General features: G+C 33.9%; 1 protein-coding gene across 28 annotated transcripts in view; it reads left to right on the plus strand.

Annotated features, from left to right (window-relative positions):
- FOXP2 (forkhead box P2) overlaps window positions 1-22,500 on the plus strand; it is a 612,807-nt gene that overhangs the window by 544,863 nt on the left and 45,444 nt on the right. For 11 of the 28 annotated variants that reach the window (XM_058297230.2, XM_071215240.1, XM_058297221.2 and 8 more), the window contains 5 exons: window positions 3,873-4,010; window positions 5,151-5,345; window positions 6,873-7,035; window positions 17,241-17,454; window positions 19,197-19,301. In XM_058297230.2, coding sequence (XP_058153213.1) covers window positions 3,873-4,010; window positions 5,151-5,345; window positions 6,873-7,035; window positions 17,241-17,454; window positions 19,197-19,301 — 815 coding nt within the window. Of the gene's footprint in view, window positions 1-3,872; window positions 4,011-5,132; window positions 5,346-6,872; window positions 7,036-17,240; window positions 17,455-19,196; window positions 19,302-22,500 lie in introns of all 28 variants that reach the window. The other 17 variants (XM_058297231.2, XM_071215243.1, XM_071215239.1 and 14 more) reach the window with 6 other exon arrangements.

A 22,500-nucleotide genomic window follows, 5' to 3' on the forward strand; every position in this document is an offset into this window, starting at 1 on the left:
CTCTTTAGTCACATTTGAAAGGAGGCATGATCTCTGCATTTTCTCAAAACTTTCTCGGCCCCTTCAATATGAGGTACAATTAGAATTTTAATATAAACAAATTTACTATGTATATATATTTAAATCCTAAAGTCATTGCCTATTTATTCTAGGATAATCCCTAAATATTTTTGGCTTTTACCATCTTGACTTGTTTCAAAGCAATTTCAGAATTTTCCTTCTCTCATTTCAGAATACTTAGCCCTATATTCATGGCCCAATAGCCAGTATTTCTTGGTGACAGAGCAACACATTAGGTTTGTGCTTAATTCATCTACTGAGAAAATAAATAAGGATTACCTAAAGTAAAGGGAAATCTTTGTTTGGTTAATCACTATGGGAAATTTTAGATTTGTCAGTATAGTAAATACCAAGGAAAAGAAAAAGAGAAATTCTCCAGTCAAAGTTGACTCTTTCACTTTTGAAGATTTTAATTGATACTGTATATGGTATTCACTAGAACACCCATTCAAAATCATCTATTTCTTCTGGTTTCAAATGATAACTTCATGATGTATATGCTTTCTTAGATCCCACCAGGTTCCCTCTGATTTTTTTACCTTTTCTCTAGAAAATAGAAAACAATATGAGATAATGAGGTAAGTTCTCCCTCCCTACACTTGTCACACATGGAAATTTTGGTCCCTCATTAGAATATTTATAAAATAAAATTATGTATCTAGTGGAAAATATTTTCTTATGCTTAACACTGAACTTATTAATGTATTGTATGTATATAAATGTTTGTATGTATATGTGTGCATATATACATATATATATTTCAAAAAGTTATTCATAGATTTAGAAATCTAATGCTGCCTTTGGCCTTTTTAAAATACTGATAAAGTAACATAGTCTCCAATTTTTCTGCTATACTGAGTTAATCTCCAATTTTGTCAATGAATGCCTAAAGTAGCTTGTGGAAGCAAAAGAATGCAATAGGAGAATAACTACAGTGATGAATGAGGAATAAAAAAATTTGTCATTTGAAAAATGAGATACTTAGAAATAAAGACATTCTGCATTTGGAAAAGTATTAATTTCTAAACAAAGCAAGTGGTGCAGTCCACATAAAATGTATAACATTTACTTTTGTAGGAAAAACTAATTTCCTATTTATTAAAATAAGTATTTGGTAACCTCAAATATTTTATCCTGGATGAGCTTATGCATATGGATTCAGAGGCAATAGTATTGGCTTATTTGTAATATTAGAAATCCCGAAGAAGTGCACCTCTGCTTTCCTACACATTTCATTAACTTTAATTTGTGCTTTTTGTATACGTCTTATGGAAGTAGATTGTTCAATTAGTTTTGTTGGCTTAACTTTCTAGTTAAAATTTGCAAAACATCACATGCATGTGAGCACTTAACGTATATGGTTTTAGGATGACAGTGATGTCATGGTTATTTTTTTCATCATGAACTTTTAATTGTAAGAGAAATATTCACCAACCAGTAGCATTTTAAAGAGTAAAAAATATTCATTTTGAAAGAACGAACACACTCTGAAGAATACAAAGAATTCAAAGGTAGAAAACCTGTTTACTTTGCTTATAAGCCAAATGTGTCTTAAAGCAACAAGCTATATTCATGTTATATGTACTGGCTGAAATGTGACTGTAAACTTGCAGCACATTATGTCATGGCGTCACTCATTAAACTTTTCTCATAAAATGCATTTGTTACCAGTTACACATAAAGAACTTTTGTTTGTCATATAAAGATAATTAAGTGAACATTCTCCATATGCTAAAAAGTGACAAAGGGCTGTTGGGTGAGAAGTGTGGCAAGCTTCGCATCACATGACAGACTTTGTAGAGAAGATATAGAGCTAGCTAGATAAAAGACAGAGAGGAAGGAAGATGATAGATATAGAGATAGAATGCCAGCCTTTTCCAAGTTTAGCTTTCCTGTCATTCCCTGTCCCTTCATTTCAATTTTTCATTCATTGTTATTTGAAGACAGTATGAGGTAAATGATTGTTGGAAGAAAAGCCATGTTTGTAGATAGATAATTTTTTTCTGAGCTGCTTATTCAAACCATTTTGTTTATTTATCAAAAACAAGCACTTAAGTAAACTGGCCATTAAATTTTTAAACAACCAACTACTTGGGCAACCCATCATGTCAATTAATTTTCTAGCATAATTTCAGAATATTTTCTATCATGATAAATTCAAATACAGTGATCTATAGGTATGTTAGTATGTTTTTTTAGAAGTTCAGAAGTATTTTTGAAAATCATTGAATTCCTTTCTGTCATTTTGTAATTTTTTTCTTCATGTTAGGAAATTAGATCTATTTAATCTGTGTTTCAAATTGTCAACATGGGCTTGAAAAGACAGCTATATCTCAGTATTAAATATGAAGTTTTTTGAGTGAGAAATTAATCCACTTTGGATTTCTCTTCTTGTCTTTCCTTTTTCTAACCTTTGTTTCCTTAATCAGTTCTCCTTTCTTTATAACATAAGGTGCCATACAGGAAAAGTTTGAACTGTGTTAAGAAATCATTAATTAAATAAATTGTGCACCTTTTCTATTAATCTCATTTTGTTTTCAGACACATATTGTTCCATGAATTTGTTCTAAAGGAGTATTTATATGAATATTTAGTTTTATTTACAGTAAAACTGAATTGTTATTTCTAATGAAAGAGTTTTTTTCAAAGGTTGCAAGCTTGGCAAGTTGACAAGCTGATTACGTGCTGGTTAGTGCAAGCAATGCCTTCAAACGGTGCAACTGCCACCCAACTGAGCCTACACTCCGGGCTTTTCTTACAAGGTTTCACCCGTTCGCCTCTCTTGCCATTCTTCTGTCTTTTCGCATTCTCTTTTTCTCTTTCTCTAGGGCTTTTCTCCTTAGCTTTTCCTTACTCTGTATTTCCCGTGCTTCCTTCTGTCTTTTCTGTGTCTTCTGTATCTTTCTCTTCTGCCTTATATCCTTTTCTTTTTTGCATCATTCATTCTCAAAATCTTGAAAAGAAAAGAAATGAAATGAAAAGAACAGGAACTTTCAAGCAAAATACTGTCTTTTTCCAGTTTAATGAATGACCTTTGAGTAAAATTTAGATTTCTGTACATCCTGGTGTAAGTTTAGTTAACTTGAAAAATGAAAATATATAAAGAAGCTTGAAAAAAGAAAAACATACAAAGAACATATAAAGAAACATATTTGTCTTATGATTCCTTCATTTGGAAGACCTATCTATGTAGCTTGAGTACAATATACACTGTATAAATGAATTCATGTATAGTATATACTACTTTATGTGTTTTTTGCTACTGTATACACCATACATATTTATATATAATTTTGAAAAGTGATTCTGTTTTATGACTAAGTATATTCTACATCTATGCTTTTTACCTGTTTTTAAATAGCAGATATTTACATATTATTTCCAATTGCTAAATCTTTATTATATATTTAATGATACATTTTAAACCATTTCAAAAGCCCTTTCATTTATGGATTGTGACATTGATAAGATTATCAATTGTGAAGTATTTAGAACACTGCTGTGTGATTGTTTGCTTTTACCCATGCTGGCCAAGACTCAAACCTTATCGTATAGTACGTAAGTGGTGTGGAACATAAAGCTTGAGTCTGATGAAATCTATTGCTCGTGGAAAGCTAGTGTCTAAGTACTGAGGTACTTTGATATTATTCTTACATAGTTAAGTAATGGCCATCCTTACTCAAGAATTTAAGAATGATGACGCATAGGAGTGAATTAGGCTCACAGACAAGCCTTTGGTCATGACCACTCTTTCTCTTTCTCTCTGTCTCTCTCTCTCTCTGTCTCTCTCTCTCTTTCTCTCTCTCTGCCAGGTGCCAGTGTCAGTGGCCATGATGACTCCCCAGGTGATCACCCCTCAGCAAATGCAGCAGATCCTTCAGCAGCAAGTCCTGTCTCCTCAGCAACTCCAAGCCCTGCTCCAGCAGCAGCAGGCAGTCATGCTGCAGCAGGTAATGTGTGTTACCTGCTTTGGTGTGCCAGCCTGGCTCAGAAGGTGTGCACCATGCCATGTTGAGTAGTGCCATGGGCATAGCTGACAATTCACTCTTCATTTGCAAGGAGCAACCTACCAGCACAATAGAGCAGAAACGTAACATTTTAATTGCAGAACTGTATAAGAAAATTTAGTTTTGTTAGTCTTTTTAAATCCATTAAAGTCTAGAATAAGAGCAGAGAGAAGTGCAATTTGAATATCCAATAAATCAATATTTAAATATCCAAATGCTTAGGTACATTTGATTTGTAGACTTACCAACAACAGTCTAAAGAGACGTATAATTTTTGCTTTTAAAACTCTTAACACTTTAGCGCTCCTTTTAGTTCATGAGTATGAAATTTGAAATGGCCTTTTTGTTACAATAGAGAGAGTAACATTACCATTTTTTCCTTTCCAAAATGTACTGTGTTTTTGAAAGAAGAGTCTACTTATTAGAACTAAAGTCAGGTAGCTAAGGCCCAAATCAGTGAAAATTATCTTTTCAAACAACAAAAATAATGTTCCTAAAATGTACATTATTAGAGCCTGAGTGTAATTTAGGTGGAATTCGTATTATATACTTAATTATAACAGAGGAAATATGTCTTACCTGAATTCTTATATATTTCATTATTTTACTATCCGCTTTCATCTGCTAATTATTTGCTACAGGCCAGCTGCCCGTATTGCTAAATCGGAATTCTTCTGTACATCTGATGGATTACTATTTTTCCAATAAGGGTGGAGCAATCTGATTTTATGTAGCTAAATTTTGGTTTGTGCAAGCAGTAGAGGGTGAATTATTTTCATAAGCTGCCAAATTGAGGGTATTTGGCCCTGGCCTCTGAGAATACAGATTTTCTCTACCTTTCTGTTTAGGATAGTTTGGATTCTAGATTGGAAAATTTCAGAGCTGCCTTGAGGAAGGGGGTGGGGGGCGGAAGGGCAGAGATGTCTGTAGAGCTGTCTTTTTGAATCCAGTGAACATTTTGCATTGTTTTGGGAGGTGAATCTTAATGGACACTCTACCATAGACCAGTCTAGAAGAGTTTAGGAGATTTATAATACATGAAACTTTTGCCTTTATTTATTAAAGTCAAAATGGTTTATTCAGCAACAACTACAAGAGTTTTACAAGAAACAGCAAGAGCAGTTACATCTTCAGCTTTTGCAGCAGCAGCAACAGCAGCAGCAGCAGCAGCAGCAACAGCAGCAGCAGCAGCAGCAACAGCAGCAGCAGCAGCAGCAGCAGCAGCAGCAACAGCAGCAGCAGCAGCAGCAGCAGCATCCTGGGAAGCAAGCAAAAGAGGTAGGATCCGGTTATCTCATTGATACATAATCGTTTGAGGTTGAGAAGGGGCGTTGAGAGGCAAGAATAGTCTCAGATCTTCCCTTAGCAAGGCTCTCGCTGTCAAAGATGCTTTATTATATATTTTTACTGAGCTTAATAAGAGTGACAGTAGAACTCTCATGCTCTCCTTTTTTGTAGCTTGGGACTTGAGAGTTACAACCCTATGCTGCTGCCGTCAAATGTTCACTAATGAATCACAGTGTACAAAGAGCAAGCTGTGTGGTGGACAAAGTACTGATTATCTTATATTCACCGAGAATCGAAATTGGTGAGGGAACCTTATTTTTCTCAGTCGTGCAGCTCAGAGAACATGCATGCAAATTTAGCCTTTTGTCAGGGGTAGGGGGACCAGGGGAGAAACCGGTTGAGCACAGATTTCAAAGTCACAGGCCCCTGATTAATGAACTGCTACTGTAGGTTTGGAGTGGCGAGTAGAAAGTTACAGTTTGATATGCTCATAAATCAAGCTGACAAGCTGGCTTCTCAGGCCTAGCTTGCACTTGTCAGCAAACTGCATCAAATATAAACATAATACAAACAAAACATGTTGAAGTAGTTAAATTGATCAGCAGGTATCAGAGCCGTTGTCTTCAAGCTGCCCATTATGCAAACGTACAGGAAACAGTTTTGACCTCCTGAGGCTTTGTTTCTGTTTGGATTTGTGAATAGAATTTCAGACAGCCATCAACTACAGAATAGAAATTGCTCCCTTATTTCTCCGGAGGCTTTGGGCAATCCACATGACTTGCTCCATTATGCAGTCTGTTTTCCAGTGAGCGCATCAGAAGTTTCTCTTTTCCCCAAACTATAAAGGAAAGGTCTTCCACAGCAGCTTGTCTTTCTCTGAAGTGTGACTACCTTCTCATACCCTCCCGAGCCAGAGAACTCTGGTTTGTCTTGCAAGGCCTCACAAAATTGGAAGTTATACTTTTCCTTATAATAAGGGTACTTTTTTTTTTTTGCCTTGAACATAATTCTGGCTTTAACATATTCCAACAACAGAGGAGAGGGAGAAAGAGCAAGCGAGCTAACAGGCTTGTCCTGTGAAGTCTGCATCCCAATTTACTAATAGATCACTAGAGACCACACTATGGACTCTGCAGATCAAACTTACCCAACTGGAAAAAAAAGACTGCTGTTGAAGTTGACTGGTTCTATAAAGTGTTATTCTTTTAGTCTAGGTAAATTTATTATCATCTGCAATAAGCTGATTAAAGGAAATCTGCACCTTTGTTCATGTACTTTCTCCACACATTATTCTATACTCTTTTAGTGTAAGTTCCTTGGATCTCTACTAACGTTTAATTTTTGAGAGAAAGGCAAACTAAAATCTAGAACATGCCCACACTTTACCCTGAACTTTGACCATAGGATGACCATTCAGAAAAACTGATGCAATGAAAAGGGTGTGCATTTCTCTGTATGAGAGCCATTTGTACAGACCATATTCTCTGCTGTTTACTGGGTTGAGTTTTTTGACACCAGCAGCAGCAGCAGCAGTTGGCAGCCCAGCAGCTTGTCTTCCAGCAGCAGCTTCTCCAGATGCAACAACTGCAGCAGCAGCAACATCTGCTCAGCCTTCAGCGCCAGGGACTCATCTCTATCCCCCCTGGCCAGGCGGCACTTCCTGTCCAATCGCTGCCTCAAGGTAATTCAAAATGTTTTGCAAAGTTCATTTCTAATCTTGTACTTTCTACTACTACCATGGCCAGACTACCTTGTACTCTGAGAAATTTTTATTTTCATGACCTACAAGTTTATTATTAAAATTTGACTGTTAACATGGTTGCATGACCCATTTTCTTGAGGCTCAGAAATTTCACTACACACTGCTTTCAAGTATGTAATAAAACTGCTTTCAAGTGTCTTGTTAGATATAAACGTGTACTTATTAGTCTTGTGGGCGGAAAATAATTTATGAGGGCAACACAATTCAAGCAGTGTTGAATATACACCGAGGATGTACAGGGAATTGGATTAGAGGGAAAGTTAACAGTGCTCTATTTAACATAAGTGAGCTGATATGAGTCTTTGTGGACAACTGGTAAGAAAAAGAAGTTCCTAGTCTTCACATTGAAATCCTCACATATAAAGAAGGCTTTTGTATTTCTATACAGTACTTTCCAGGTTAGCCTATGTAGAACTCCATCACATGACTTGTAATTATATTGATCCTATTTTCTCTAAAATGATACTGTCCGTGCCTCTACTATGAATTAAAAAAAAAAAAGCTTTCAACTGTATTTTTACTTGTTTTTCTGATAAGGTCCACTTTGAATTTACTGTGATAACGAAAAAAAATATGCATCATTTAACTCTTAACTTTTGGGAAATGGAAAGTGTTCTAAGGAATGAAGAAAAATAATGGTAAAATGACTGTGCTAAAATTTTTAATTCAGGTAAAAGCCATATATCATTAAACCTCCTAAAAGGATATTCTAATTGCATTTGGATTTTGTTGGAACAAACTTTAATCCAAATGAACTTTAATTCAAATTAATTGTGTTTGTCACAGGGGCACTCACATTGCAGTAGCATTTGCTGTACATTTTGCCAGCTCAATATAATACACTGAAGAAAATCAAGAGCAATTAAATATACAACCAAATGATGAAATATGCATCATATAACCATTCTATTAGTTATATAGATATTTATATCTATATAACTATCTACATAGTTTTCTTTTGGTAGGTTTTTTTTTCCTCTTCTATTTCCACTCTTCATAAGATATATGAGAGATAAAATGCATGATGTAGAGAACATAGTAGAAAAGACAGTAAATCTGAAAACATCTGGGTTTGAGAGGAAATCTTATGTATAAAATTTTAAAAAGATGAAATTGCTAAAACATGTTTCCATTAATAAAGGTGAAAAATCTCTTGGAATAAATGTGGGAGCAAAACGTAGTTCATCCAGTGACAAAAGTTTTTGTTGGTGCCATGTAAGCCACATAAATTTAGGTCATCATCAGAGTTTTCACCATTTTGATGAACGTGAAATGTGCCATTATGGGAACCTGTCAGCCAAAAATAGGTGGAGAGTGTCAGATATCCAAGCTACAGTAAAGAAACTTAACTTTAGAGCAGTGTGCCAGAGTCCCAAAATTGGAATGGAAAAAAGGAAAGCAGTTGTTGGCTAACATAAGCCCTAAATCTTTCTGCCTTAGTGACTTAGTTATTTCAGGTAAAAGTGTTTTGTTTATTTTTATTATCAGTTTCCCAGGTCACTTTGTACCAGGTTTTTGACTGATTGTTTAACTAGCCATGAATAATAGCCATATGCAAACCAAGTGGAATTCATATGCAATGATGATATCATTGTCTTTTAAAATATGTCATATTTGCATTTAGTGATATTATCATTTTTGTATTTATTTCCATGATTTAGCATGACTTTCTTAAGTTGTTGTTAAAGTAACTATATAAAAATATGTGTGTAAGAATCAGAAATTTTAAAATTACAGCAATTTTGATATGGTAGCCTATTTATGGACTTTTTTATGTTGCAAAATAATGTAATGCTATACTTCATCATTTTAAAGTAAATTATTTTAAATATAAAGCATTAAAATCATCATGAATATTATTATATTGTTTTTTTATTTAATTTTTTTAAGAAGCTTTGATTACATAAATGTTACATGAAAAATATTGGGGATTCCCATATATCCCACTCCTTCCCCTCCCATAATTTCCCCCATTAATATCTTTCTTTAGTGTGATACATTCATTACAATTGATAAACACATATTGAAGCGCTGCTACTCACCATGGTCTATAGTTTACACTGTAGTTTACACTTTGCACCCCACAATTTTATAGGTTTTGCAAAATGTTTAATGGCCTATGTCCGTCATTGCATTATCAAGCGGGACAATTCCAATGTCCCAAAAATGTCCCCATGTTACACATATTCTTCCTTTCCCTCCCCTCAGAAACTCTGGTGGACACTGAATTTCAATGATAACAAATTCTTCCATTGCTAGAATAATATTAAGTCTACTTTAGTCCATAGTTGCATTCCCCACTTACGTTTCTTCATTGCTCAATCTTGAGGATTTTGGGATGGTGATGCCCAGTCTGTTTTTTGATTGAGAGGGTATTTAAATCCCATGGGGCAGATGGGTGGAACTGTCTTGCTTGCAATTGTAGATACTTTCTGTTTGGGGGGACATGCATTGTCCGTCATCATCACTTTATTGGTTGTCGTGGGCAAGTCCAATGAACCAGAGAGTAGGTGCAACTCTGCTGAGATTCAGGGTTCAACCAGCATATGAACAGACTGAAGATTTAAGTCTCTGGGACATATATTTAATGAGCATACTAATTATAGGTTCAAATAAAAGGGGCAGAAAAGGCCTGTGTAGGCAAATTATAAATGAGTCTAACTCTGTTACACTGGGCAGCATATATTCCTAAGTAAGGCCACTGATAGGTTGCCCAATTCCTGAGCCTTTCTGCCTTGTCTATAGTGTCCAGATGTCTCTGGAGCCCTCAGGAGCCCCGCTGTTTAAGGCACCGCTAACTGTGGCAGTCAATGAGATCCTGCTGAGACGTGCATAAGTATACCCTCTAGAATAACTGCCCAACCATATTTTATCATTTTAAAGTAAATTATTTTAAAATATAAAGCATTAAAATCGTCATGATTATTATTATATTGGGTTTTTATGTAAAATAGGCAATTAATAGACCATCTCTATGTGCGTGCATGTTTTGTATATAGAGTAACAATAGAGTGTCAGAAATCAAATAGTAAAAGAGGCATTTGTAAACCAATTTCAAATAAAATACTGATTATAAAACTATTTACTATTGTGTAGGTAGTATAGTTCATATAACAACTAGTAACTAAATTTAGTGAGACATTTTCATGATGCAATACAATTGTCTACAGGTGAAAATAATAGGAAATTACTGCACATGTGCTTTAAACTTTGGTATGTTTTGACATCAAATGAAGTCAGTTTATATGTATATATATATAAACTTTTATTTCACTCCAAGCTTTTTAAAAATATTTTTGAATTTGTGAAAGTTATTTAAAATATAATAATCTTTTCATTACTTCTCTGAAAGACCAAATAGGAAATGCTAGATATTGAGTCAGCACTATTTTGAACTAACACCTTATAAAACTAGATGAGCTTATAATCAGAGAACTGTTAAATAATAAAGAAAATAAAATATTTTGAAATAAAATATAGTATTTCCTCTATCCTATGTTAAAAAAGTGTTGAAGTTCATTTCTGACCTCAGTTATTCTGTCAAAATCAGCTATTTAGGGGAGTGGAGAAGGCTCAAGCGGTTGAGTGCCTGCTTTCCACATGGGAGGCCCTAGGTTTGATTTCAGGTGCCTCCTGAAAACGAAAAAACAAACAACAAGCAAACAAATGAAGGAACCAACTCAGGGGATACCATGTGGCTCAGAGATTGAGCGCTGGCTTCCCACACATGAGATCCAGAGTTTAATTCCTGGTCCTGGTACCTCAAAAAAAAAAAAATAAAGTAGCTATTTAGCTTTGATTTTATTTTCTGCTTATGGATGATCTAAAAGCCAACTGCTTACTATAGCTCCACTTCTGGCATCCTTGATCTTTTGTATAATTAGTTATCATGTCCTTGCATAGATGACCACTGTGTCTAATAAGAATAACAGTACCAGCAATATATCCAACACACTATGTGGAATTATTAGTACCATCTGAGTAGTTCCTTTCCAATATCTGTAAGTTCTCGATTTGTAACTTGAAGGAAAATACCTTTTGTGCTATACATGCTGAAATTCCATCAGTGAATTGAGGTTTAAGTGTTTATTTATTACTGCAGGAATAAAACTCTGAAAAGATGCATGTGAATGCTATTAATTTAATGTATTAATACAAAAACTAACTCTAAATGATTAAATAATAGGGAAATAGAGTGTATTGAGTTAGTTTTGGGGAAAATATAAATAAAATAGAATGATGGAGATTAAGTTATATTGTAATTCTAATTGTGGTAGAATTGTTTAGTGTACTAGCATGCATAACATTAAATATATATTTAATTCTATTTAGATCATGTCTTTATTTCAAGTTCTATTTGACAATTCTTTATATCTTGACAGGAAAACTCAAAAGCAGAGTGTCAATTTTGACATGTTAAAATTTCATGATGAGGAAACCTGAGAAATTACTGTTTTTGTAACAGAATATCAGACTTTTAAAATGCAATAAAAATTTGAATGGTAAAATCGTGAAAGGAAATTGTTTATATTAAATGTATTACTGCATCTCTGAAGTTCTTTTCTGGTAAAAATATTTGTCCTTGGTCAGAGTTTCAGCTAAACACCTATTTTTACTCCCCATAATTCAACGTTTGGATAAAATGTATATTTGGTGCACATCTCATTAGACATTTATTATAAATGGGCATTATACCTGCAGTTTATAGTGGACCTTTAGTCAAATATAAATCACTGATATGTTAAGTTTGGCAAATTTTAAATGAACACATAGATATCTAAAGGATACATAAGAAACTGGACCAATAGTCTGGCAAGAACTGGGGACTCAAATGTCACAGTTGTTAAAAGTAAGTTTCTGGGAAGCAGATGTGGCTCAAATTATAAAGCCTCTGCCTAGCATATGGGAAGACCCAGGTTTGATCCCTGGGGCCTCCTGGTGAAAAAGAAGAAGAGAAAGCTTGCCTATGCAGTGAGCCAGTGCCCATGTAGCAAGCTGAGTGCCTGCACGATGAGCTGAGTGCCTGCACGGTGAGCTGAGTGCCATGTGGGTGTCCATGCAGCAAGCCAAGTGCCTGTGTGGGTGCCCATGCAAGTGAGTCATGCAGCAAGATGATGACACAATAAAAGAGAGACAAAGGGGAGAATCAAGGTAAAGTGCAGCAGAGACCAGAAACTGAGGTGGTGCAATGACAGGGAACCTCTCTCCACATCAGAGGTCTTTAGGGTCAAATACCAGTGAATCCTAGAGCATAAAGATGAGAAGAGAAGACCAAAAGAGAAATAGATACAGAAGATCATACAGCAAATAGACAGAGACAGCAAAAACAGCAGGGCAGGGGAGGGGAAGGGAAAAATAAAAATAAAAATAAAAATAAAAATAAAAATAAAAAAGGTAAGTTTTCCTAACACCCTTCTCTGAGATTCAATTTCTCGTGTATATACTAGTTTTTCAGATGTGAAATTTAAAATGCAGATTGCAAATTACATGATAATATCTCACTTATTCAAATTAAAGTTTTGAATAGAAATTTCATTCAACAAAATAGATAAGTGATACATACACATCTACTGAAATTCACTTTTAATATCTTTAATTGGAAGTAACTGTAGAAAATTAGCAGAATGCTATTGAATAAATTAATGAAAAATTCACATTACACTTACCTTGCATTATAATGTATAAAAGTTATTTAACATTAAAAATATTACTAGGGGAGTATGTTGGGGTGGAGGGGCAGGACATTGTATAAAGTAAAGTTTGTAAGGTTTGAAAAGCCTGATAAAGGTTAAATGGAGTTGCCAAATACACAGTTCTACATTTGAAGGAGGGACTTGAACTGGAGATTGATTTGTGACCCCTAAGCCTAGACCTAGTATGTAAAACTGATGTAAATTAGTGTACTCGTAAAAGAAAAAATTTTTTTTTTCCTTCCTCAAGTATATTTGGAAAACACTGAGTTAAAAAAAAAGTATAAGTTTTCTTTGTTACTAGACACCTCTGAGACTTTTATGTGCTAACATGAGTTGCGTGTCTCTGATACTGTGCCCACAGAACTTTTAGATTAACAGCTTTCAGAAAAATACTGTTCCATAGAACACAGTTTATGAAACACTGAGCTAATTATAATACTTCCTAAAAAATAGCCTAAATCAATTGTTATACACAATCAAATCTTCAAAGCTCATAAAAATTTCAAAATTTTACAAAACTGATTGGCTGGTTTTTTCATATTCATAGATAGTATTTGTGTCCACAGAAAAAAAGCTAAGTAGTTTTTAGGTGGAAATAACTTTGTTCCAAGAGCTAGGTGATAGTTTACATTTAAAAATTTTCCTCCAATATTTTCTGCACATTGGAATCACCTGTACGGCTTCAAAAATTGTGGATTACTGCCCCCAGAAATTGTGGTTTAATTGGTCTGGGTTGTGGCCTGATCTTTGGATGTTTGAAAATCTCCTTAGATGATTCTACTAAGCAGATGCTTTGGGGATCCACTCTGACTAAGAAGAATCAATCTCCTTTTGACATTGTTTATTCTGTGCCCTTGATCTATGATATTTCAAAATCCATGGCCTCCTACTTTTAATTAATAATCATTATTTGGATAGTAAACAAGTCATTTATTCACCAGATGTTTATTGAGGGCCTACCAAGTGCCTAGCAGTTTTGTATATCATTATAATATTGTGGTGATATCATGAATGTTCAATACAAATGAAAAGTGCAATGGAAATATGTTTTTAAAAAATAAGTAGAAGGAAGTGAATGTGGCTCAACAGATAGAGCATCCACCTACCATATAGGAGGTCCAGGGTTCAGTACCCAGGGCCTCCTGGCCTGTGTGGTGAGCTGGCCCATGCACAGTGCTGCTGTGTGCAAGGAGTGTTGTGCCACGCAGGGGTGTCCCTGCAGATGGGTTCCCCATGTGCAAGGAGTGCACCTCGGCAGGAGAGCTGCCCCACGTGAGAAAGGCGCAGTCACCCAGGAGTGGCACTGCACACACGGAGAGCTGAAGCAGCAAGATGATGCAACAAAAAGAGACACAGATTCCCAGTGCCAGGTGACAAGAATGCAGGTGGACACAGAGGAACTCACAGTGAATGGACAGAGAGAGCAGACAACAGGGGGGAGGGGAAGGGAAGGGGGAGAAATAAAATAAAAAATATATCTTTAAAGAAAAAAAGACATAATGCTGGGCTAAACCCGGGAGCCCTGAGATTCCTAGAAACATACCAGTTGATTTTTTTAAAAAGATAAGTAGATACTTAGTTTAGCTAAATTGTTAATAAAATCTAAAAACTAAATTGTTAGTATCATCACTAGGTGGTATAATCTTTGAAAAAATCTAAGAGTCTTTAGCTGAACTGTAAAATATTATTAGTCACTCAGTCTAAATCAGAATCAGCTAGTACCATTTATAATTCTTTAGACATGGGCCTTACACTGTAGCAATGCTCATAAATAAAATGCCCTTTATGAGCCACAGAACTTCCATGTGGGAACCAAAATGTCTTAGAGAACTGTATGAATCTGTTATAATCAATTAAATCAACACATATTTATTGAGCACATAACAGACGCTGTTTGAGGCACTGGGGATACATCAGTAAAATAAGAACTAAAAGAAATTTTTATAAAACTTAAATTATAGTGGGGGGAGACTGGTGATAAGTAAAATAAACAAATTGTTAAGTAATGTAGTTTCAGAGACTGATAAATGCTCTAAAGAAAAATTAAGTAGGATGATGAGATAGGGAATGATGGCAGGCAGGGTAGAGAAGGGCAGTGGTAGAGAGTGTGGCCAAAAGTCTCTCAGAGGATGTGGGCTTTGAATCATCTATATGAAGGGAAAGAGGAAGTCATGCCAAGGTCTGCAACAAGAGAGATCTAGGCTGTGGAACAGCCAGAACGAGAATGGAGAGGGAGGAGATAAACCAGAAGACTAGGGTAGCAGAAAGAAATGAGGAGACAGTGAGAGGCGAAGTCAGACAGGCCGAGAGCCAGATAACAAATGTAGCACCTCGTAGGCCACAGTAAGGTTTTTGTTTGTTTGTTTACATCTGTGTTTTTTGTTTGATTTTTTTCTTGTTTTGGCTTTCTTCTAAGTGTTCTGGAAAGTCTTTGGAGGTTTTGCCCTGGAAGTGACATAACTGAATTTACTTTTAAAGAGAGAAATTTGGCTGCTATATAAAGAGTAAATTATACAAAGGCAAAGTGGAAGCAGAAACATACATTTCCTCTAATAGCAACATAACCAAGGAGTTAATCAGAAAAGTTTCAAGATTCAAGGCAAAAGCTTGAATTAAAGCAATAATTAATAATCCTTAGTTAAAAATTGTTTCCTATGTAATAGAGAAAATACTTACCTTTATAAAGTTTTTCTCTTTTTATAGAAAAAAAAGTTTTTAATAACTTTGGAAACCCGAATTATCCTGTCTTTTCTTTGTCTCAGGCTATATCTTAAAATTTTGAAGAGCTAGAATCTACAAAATGAATGCTTTTTGGTAAGACTACTCCATGAAATTATGATAGGTATAGCAATTTAAGGTAGCCACTATGATGAATAATTTCACCAGAAGTTGTGTTTGCAACAGTGAGAAATCGTCTATCGCCGTGGATTACTAGCCACTACATCTAGATCAGTGATGTTTCCACTTGCAGAGGTGGAGGTGAGAGGGCTCACTCCTCTCACCCTCATATTCTATTATCTTGCCTCTGTGTTCCTTGCCTGTTCCATCTCACCCAGCCCCCATTCCTCTCCAGAGAACTATAACTTCTGTAGCTTTGTGCTGGATTAAGGACTGATACAAGGGTGAGGGATAGTTTGAGTAATACCTCCATATTTATATTAGATATTTTAGATGAACATAGTAATAAAGAGCATGGATTTTGGAGTCTCAGGGCTTTGGGTATGAATTCTGTGCACCAGTTACAAACTGAGTGATTTGGGCAACATATTTAATCTTTCTGAGCCTCAGTGTCCTCATCTATTAAGTATGATTCCTAATCTCAGGTGAGGTTAATTGATATTATAAATTTAATGTGTATAGTAAAGCACTCAGAATATAGTAAATGACCAATAAATGATAGCAATTATAACTCCATTTTCCCCTCTACTTCTTTATTCAGAATTTTCTTAATCCACTATTTTAAGAGCAAAGGTGTTCAAGTCAGACTACCTGGATTGAAATCACAGGTTTATCACATGTAAGCTTTGTGATTTTGGACAAATTATTGAACATCTCTCTCCTTTTGTTTCCTTATCCATAAATTGCTAAAATAAAATCACCAACTTCATAAGATTATAGTGAGGAATAAAGTGCACAAAAATACAAAAAGTATGTGAAGGCAAGTACTTGGCACATATTAGTACTCTTTTCTAAACCAAATATTGTAAATGGTTGTCTCTAAATACCTTATTTCAAAATTATAGTTAAAAACTAAGGGATTGTATCTAACTTTTCTACTTTCTTTGTTTTATAAATCAGGTAAATTTACAGAATCTGATATAGGGAATTATTTATAATGAATAGCTGATTTATTCTACCTATCAGTAATAAAATGAAGGCTAGATTTAGATATTATCTACTTCAATGATCCAGGGAAGTAAGCACATTGGTTTATTCCAGACCCCAAAATGAAATTCAACTTTTTTTTTAGTTTGTCTCTCTGAGAAAGATCAAAATAATCAGGTAATTATCAAATCTGTTTTACTCTTAAGTTGTCTGTTCATTATTTTTCTGTCAGTTTGTTTTCTTTCATTCCTCCTTTTTTTCATTTCTTTTGATATGTGATAAACTGATAAAAACTGCAATGAGTTAAGCTACTGTGAAAATTTGAATAGTTCACTTTTCAAATAGAACACGCTCTTTTCCTATTAATCCTTAACATCATTCCCAATACTATTATTCCTGTTACTATTCCCAAATTGATAGTGTTTATCAAATAACTGGTTATTCAAGAGAAGAGCTATGAAGCTGGTGGTTTAAAAGTGAATTTTAATTGTATATTAGTTATGCTGTTAACATCAGTTTTGTTGTTGGAATTAATTGAATAATAAACTGAACTCTTTATAAAACTTTTTTGGTTGTTATATTTTGGGGACTTTCTTTGTTTTTTAGCTGGCCTAAGCCCTGCTGAGATTCAGCAGTTATGGAAAGAAGTGACTGGAGTTCACAGCATGGAAGACAATGGCATTAAACATGGAGGGCTAGACCTCACTACTAACAATTCCTCCTCGACTACCTCCTCCACCACTTCCAAAGCATCGCCACCAATAACTCATCATTCCATAGTGAACGGACAGTCTTCAGTTCTAAACGCAAGGAGAGACAGGTAAATTTCATGAGATTTATTCAACATTTACCTATTACTAAATTTTACTTTCGCTATCGATAAAATTTAAAAATAATGACATATACTTACAGAGTACAATGTGTAGAACCACAAATTGAGTAGAGACCCTTTAGATTATATTCTAAAGTCTTTTTCGTGACAATATCAAGTTCAAATGCCAGCAGTTTTACAGGTATCATTGGGGAGTTTGCCTGAAGATATTTCTTTTTTAACAAGTGCATATGAAATGAGTGTGTAAATATATTTCTGTGACTAAGATGTTGTGATTAACCTGATTGCTGTGGAACATTTCACCATTTTTTGAAAGCTAAGAATTTATTTAATTTCAATAATTAAGGAATGGTATATATTCTCTTAATAAACATTTCAGATATGTGCTTAGAAATCAGAGACTAGATATGCATAAACACATAAACACAGGCATAATAAACCAGAAGATAGAGGATCTGGTTTACCTTATTTTTTGTTCTGGCATGATGGAATTTACACACACACACACACACACACACTTATAGTGGTGATTTTCCAAATTAAATTCACCTGAAATTCATGAAGAAAAGTTATTTGATTTCGTTATCAACGTTGAGTATATTATGTTAGATAACTTTTCAACTTCCTGTTTTGTTTTAGTTGTGTAAAAACTGCCTTTGTACAAGGAGCACCCATATACTTTCATCCATTTAGTTCCATTAATTCTGGCATATAGCTATTTATATTAATCAAGTCCCTGAAAGTAATTTAAATAAGGTATGTAAACTAAAATATTGCTCAGCATGAACAGTTTTTTAAAGCGGAAGCATGAATGCAGAATGTCTTAGAGTGGCTTAGGTTCATATTATAAATATAGTTCTAAACGTCGTATATAAGGGAAGAAGATTGATAATCCAGTGTGTAATGTAATATCTGTCTACTGCTAGCTGCAACAAATTCTTTGTCATAAACAAAAAAAAACATTTAATTACAGTTAAGTTTAAAATAGAATGCTATAATTTGGTGATGTTTCTGGCCTTATTTGAGTATTGTGGAAAAATTTTCTTGTTAGCTTTCATTATTAGAAAATGGTATGCCTGAATGCTTTCACCCTGTTGTTTTAATTGAGATTAATTTGATGATTATATATTTCAGAAGTTGGTTGATTTCTCTCAGATCTCTCTGTCTTATAAAATATTCACTTATCAAATGTGTTTGATAATTGTATAAGGATATAGCTAAAGAATAATGTTCCAAAGTGGAATTTTTAAAATCAACTGTAACTAGTAGAAATATATACAGTTCATTCATAAATATTAAACAATTTAAATGATCCTAAAGGTCAATATCTTCTTTAAAGAGAACAATCCAAAAATCTTATGGTGACCATCCTATTACTTTCTTAAAATTACATATTTTTCACATGCTCACATATGAATATATATTTTTATTTAGAGGTAAAATGTTACATTAAGGTCATATGGCAGGATTAGCATATGATATTATACAGTCCTCTTAGTTTTTCATTCTTTATTAACAGTCATCTTTGGCTCTATTTCTCCTCTAATTGGAACATCATCTAGCCTTGGCAGTTGAACTATTCAATAGAACGATTAAAATTTTCTGACTGCTCTGAGCTGAATTGACCTGTTTTGACCCGTTTGTCACTGATCGTAACCTGACAGGCGCTAGCAGCCTGCAACGATTATGGCTTTTTGAGATGAATCTGACGTCGTGTTCTTTTGCTACAGCTCGTCACACGAGGAGACTGGGGCTTCTCACACTCTCTACGGCCATGGAGTTTGCAAATGGCCAGGCTGTGAAAGCATTTGCGAAGATTTTGGACAGTTTTTAAAGTAGGTTTTTTTTTAACTTTTTTTTTTTTTAGGTGGAGTGCATGGGACTTTTGGGTATGTTGTAAGTAAACAAAAGAAAGATGAAGGAGGAAAGTAGAGGTCCATCATCAGGCATACTCTAAGTGTTCTGTATGTTCTCAACAGGTGGACTAGCAAAGTCAGGCTAAGAAGTTAACTCTGTCCTTATCTTGTCAAGAAAATATTTTACAAATCGCTCAACAAAGGTTTTTGAATGAATGAAAAATGTTAACCTTCTAATATTTAATAATAAATGGTCCCATTAGTTATTGAAAAACTTGCTTGCTAGACAGGATTCCCTTTAATTTAAGGGTTTCTAATAAAAATTTCTGGTAATTTTATATGTGAATAGTCATATTATATATGTATATATTTTAATAAGCAGATGTGTCTTGCACATTTATTTTTCCAACGTCATTGAAGAATGATATTTATTAAATATCACTGATATTTAATATACACAATGAACCACAAGAATAGAAAAAAAGTAATAGTGGCATATATTTCAAGAAATAACTATATCTCCTTCAAGTTGTTACTTGTTTTCAGAATCATAAAGAAATGATATTTGTTCAATAGATTACATGGCTTCTCTAACTTAAAATTTTAAAAATTGTGTAGCCTTAATCTCTTCCTAAAGTGATATTTTATTTTTAAAATTCTTAAGGGGTTCTCTTTCAAATGAGAATACTCATCTTTGATGAAACATCTTCCGTGCACAATTCTGGTATACAAGAGATCTAAACAGAGAGCTACAGATAGGTTTATGGAGATGAGTAACTTCACAGGCTGAGACTCTTATGTTGTCATGGTGCAGCTAACAGGGTGAATGAACTGTTTCATGCTTCATCAACAATTAAGTTAATTAGCTCATTTGAAATTGCACTGCTTTGTTGCCAGGATGTTGGCAGAAACATCAAAAAGATGTGTTTACAAATGGTAGACTACAGGGTATAGAGCAGAAGCACCTTAACAACAAGCACAAGTACTTGGCATCATAATAACTTTATAAATGAATTACAGTAAGACTTCCACAAGGATTTTTAACCATTTCTGGCTTCTGACCAATAACGGGAAAATTTCTTCATCTACCACTATGGCTCTTGGTGACTCACCTAAAATAAAAAATTGTACTTTTATTATATCAAAACAGTTGTGAGCTGACATTTTGCTGGGTACAAAACTAACTATAATGTTCTAAGCAAAGAGAATATTAAAGATATTAGGTAAACTTTGCTGATGTTTTCCTCTATAAGAAACATATATTTTTTTAAGACAGACTATAGGGATATTAATTTTAACAACTAACTTCATATTTCCTCATTTGAATATATTATATAAATCCTTATCAATATATTACATTATCCTTTATTGATATTACTTAGAGGACTTTTGCTGTTCTTTCTTAAATTTGGCAATTTAAGCCATCGAAGTAGCTCAAACATCATGCATTTTGATGCTCCTAGTTGTTCTTTCTGGCAAACTTCAAAATAAATTTTTAAGAAAATACACACATTTTTCCCTTCAATACGGTACCTTATTAACACAGGGAAAGAAGCATTTTCATTCATCTCAAATCTTGATATATGTTTTATTATTAAAAAGCACATGAGTATGAACCCTTATTTTACCCTCCGTGGATTTTTTTTTATTTTCACGCCAGTGTTTTTTAAAAATAGAAGAAATTACACACACACACACACAAAGCTCATTTCCTTTCAATTAAATATCAACTTTGATTTCAAAGACTGAACATTTTTCCAACCCATTAACTTTATAGGGATGATAGAACTAATGACAGTAGATTTTAAGGCCTTCCTTTTAGTCCATTTTTGTTGTGATGTGCTTTAGATTCTCTAACTCAAAGAACTGTGATAAATTATGTCAATAGAGCTAATGCCAGTAAATTATGCTGAAAAGAAATATTAATTAGACATAGTTTCCATACTGGTATTGTCTTTTTCTTAAAAATGTGTGAGAAATTCAGAGTATATGTTATGAAATGAATTAATTTCAATTATTCAGAAAAAAAAGTTTAGTGTCTATGTGGGTCGTGAAATAAAGAAGTCATTGCCCCTTATAACAGAATTTCTACTTTTGTGATAATGAAGACGATTGAAGGTTTTGAAAAAAAATCGCAAGTCAAAAAGTTTTGAAAGCTTTTTCTTCTTAGCTTTCTTGTTTATCCTTTCTCCCATATTTTTATATCCAACGTTTATTATGAAAAATTCAAGAAAATTTTATTGTGGCACTTTTATTTTTAAAATGCACTAGAAATAGTTTTAGAGCTTCAGCATTAATTTGGTATTACATAACTTATTCTTGGTTTGAAATAAAAGGAAGCCATCGGTTATTATTATTTAGTGCATGTTTGTTAAATAGTGAAGGATAGTAGAAAATAATAGTCCCCAATTCCCTTTCTCGCATTGCATCCCAAAACAAACTTGTAGAATTTATTTTTGCCCAGCACTAAATGAAAAGCCACCAGAGTTGTTGCTTATGTATAATGCACACATGCATACATATGTGTGTGTGTATATATGTATTTCTTTTATTCTTTAGTATTCAATCAAGGTATTCTTTTCTATTGATTAAAAATATTAAAACTAAATTAGAAACTTTTATTTGTAACAGCAAAGTTTAAAGCAGAAAAACACAGCACAAGATTAAGAAGGCTGTTAAAGCTTAAAAAGGTGTTTAGGAAAATTTTTGAAATTTACTTTAAAGTTAGTGTTGACAGAAGCTACCTCTTTTTCCAACCACTAATTGAAGATCTCACCAGATCACTAAAAGCATTTAATACTAGTCTTCATTCTGTCTGATAAATGTCAAAGTGTAATAACATGACAAAACTGCAGTGCAGTTTGTCTGCAAAATTAATTATCATTCCTTGGGCCTAAATCAGCTTGAATGTGGATGGAGTGATTTTCAGAGCTTAAACTGAAAGGTTTACAAAGTAACATTCCAGTTGGCAGACAGGTATTCTTGAACATACATGCACAGATGCCAGCAAATAAAAAATAGTCCGATGTACAAGACTCTCTTTTAAGAAAGGCAGAATGGTTAGTGTCCATAAAAATAGCAGTCTACTAGAGATTAATTAGTTGAAGAACACAACTGAATTAAGTTTACTACAGAGACTAAATGTCTAAGGTTTGATACTGTACAGATAGTAATAGAA

The sequence above is a fragment of the Dasypus novemcinctus genome, chromosome 5 (assembly GCF_030445035.2).
Source record: "Dasypus novemcinctus isolate mDasNov1 chromosome 5, mDasNov1.1.hap2, whole genome shotgun sequence".
Classification (NCBI taxonomy): domain Eukaryota; kingdom Metazoa; phylum Chordata; class Mammalia; order Cingulata; family Dasypodidae; genus Dasypus; species Dasypus novemcinctus.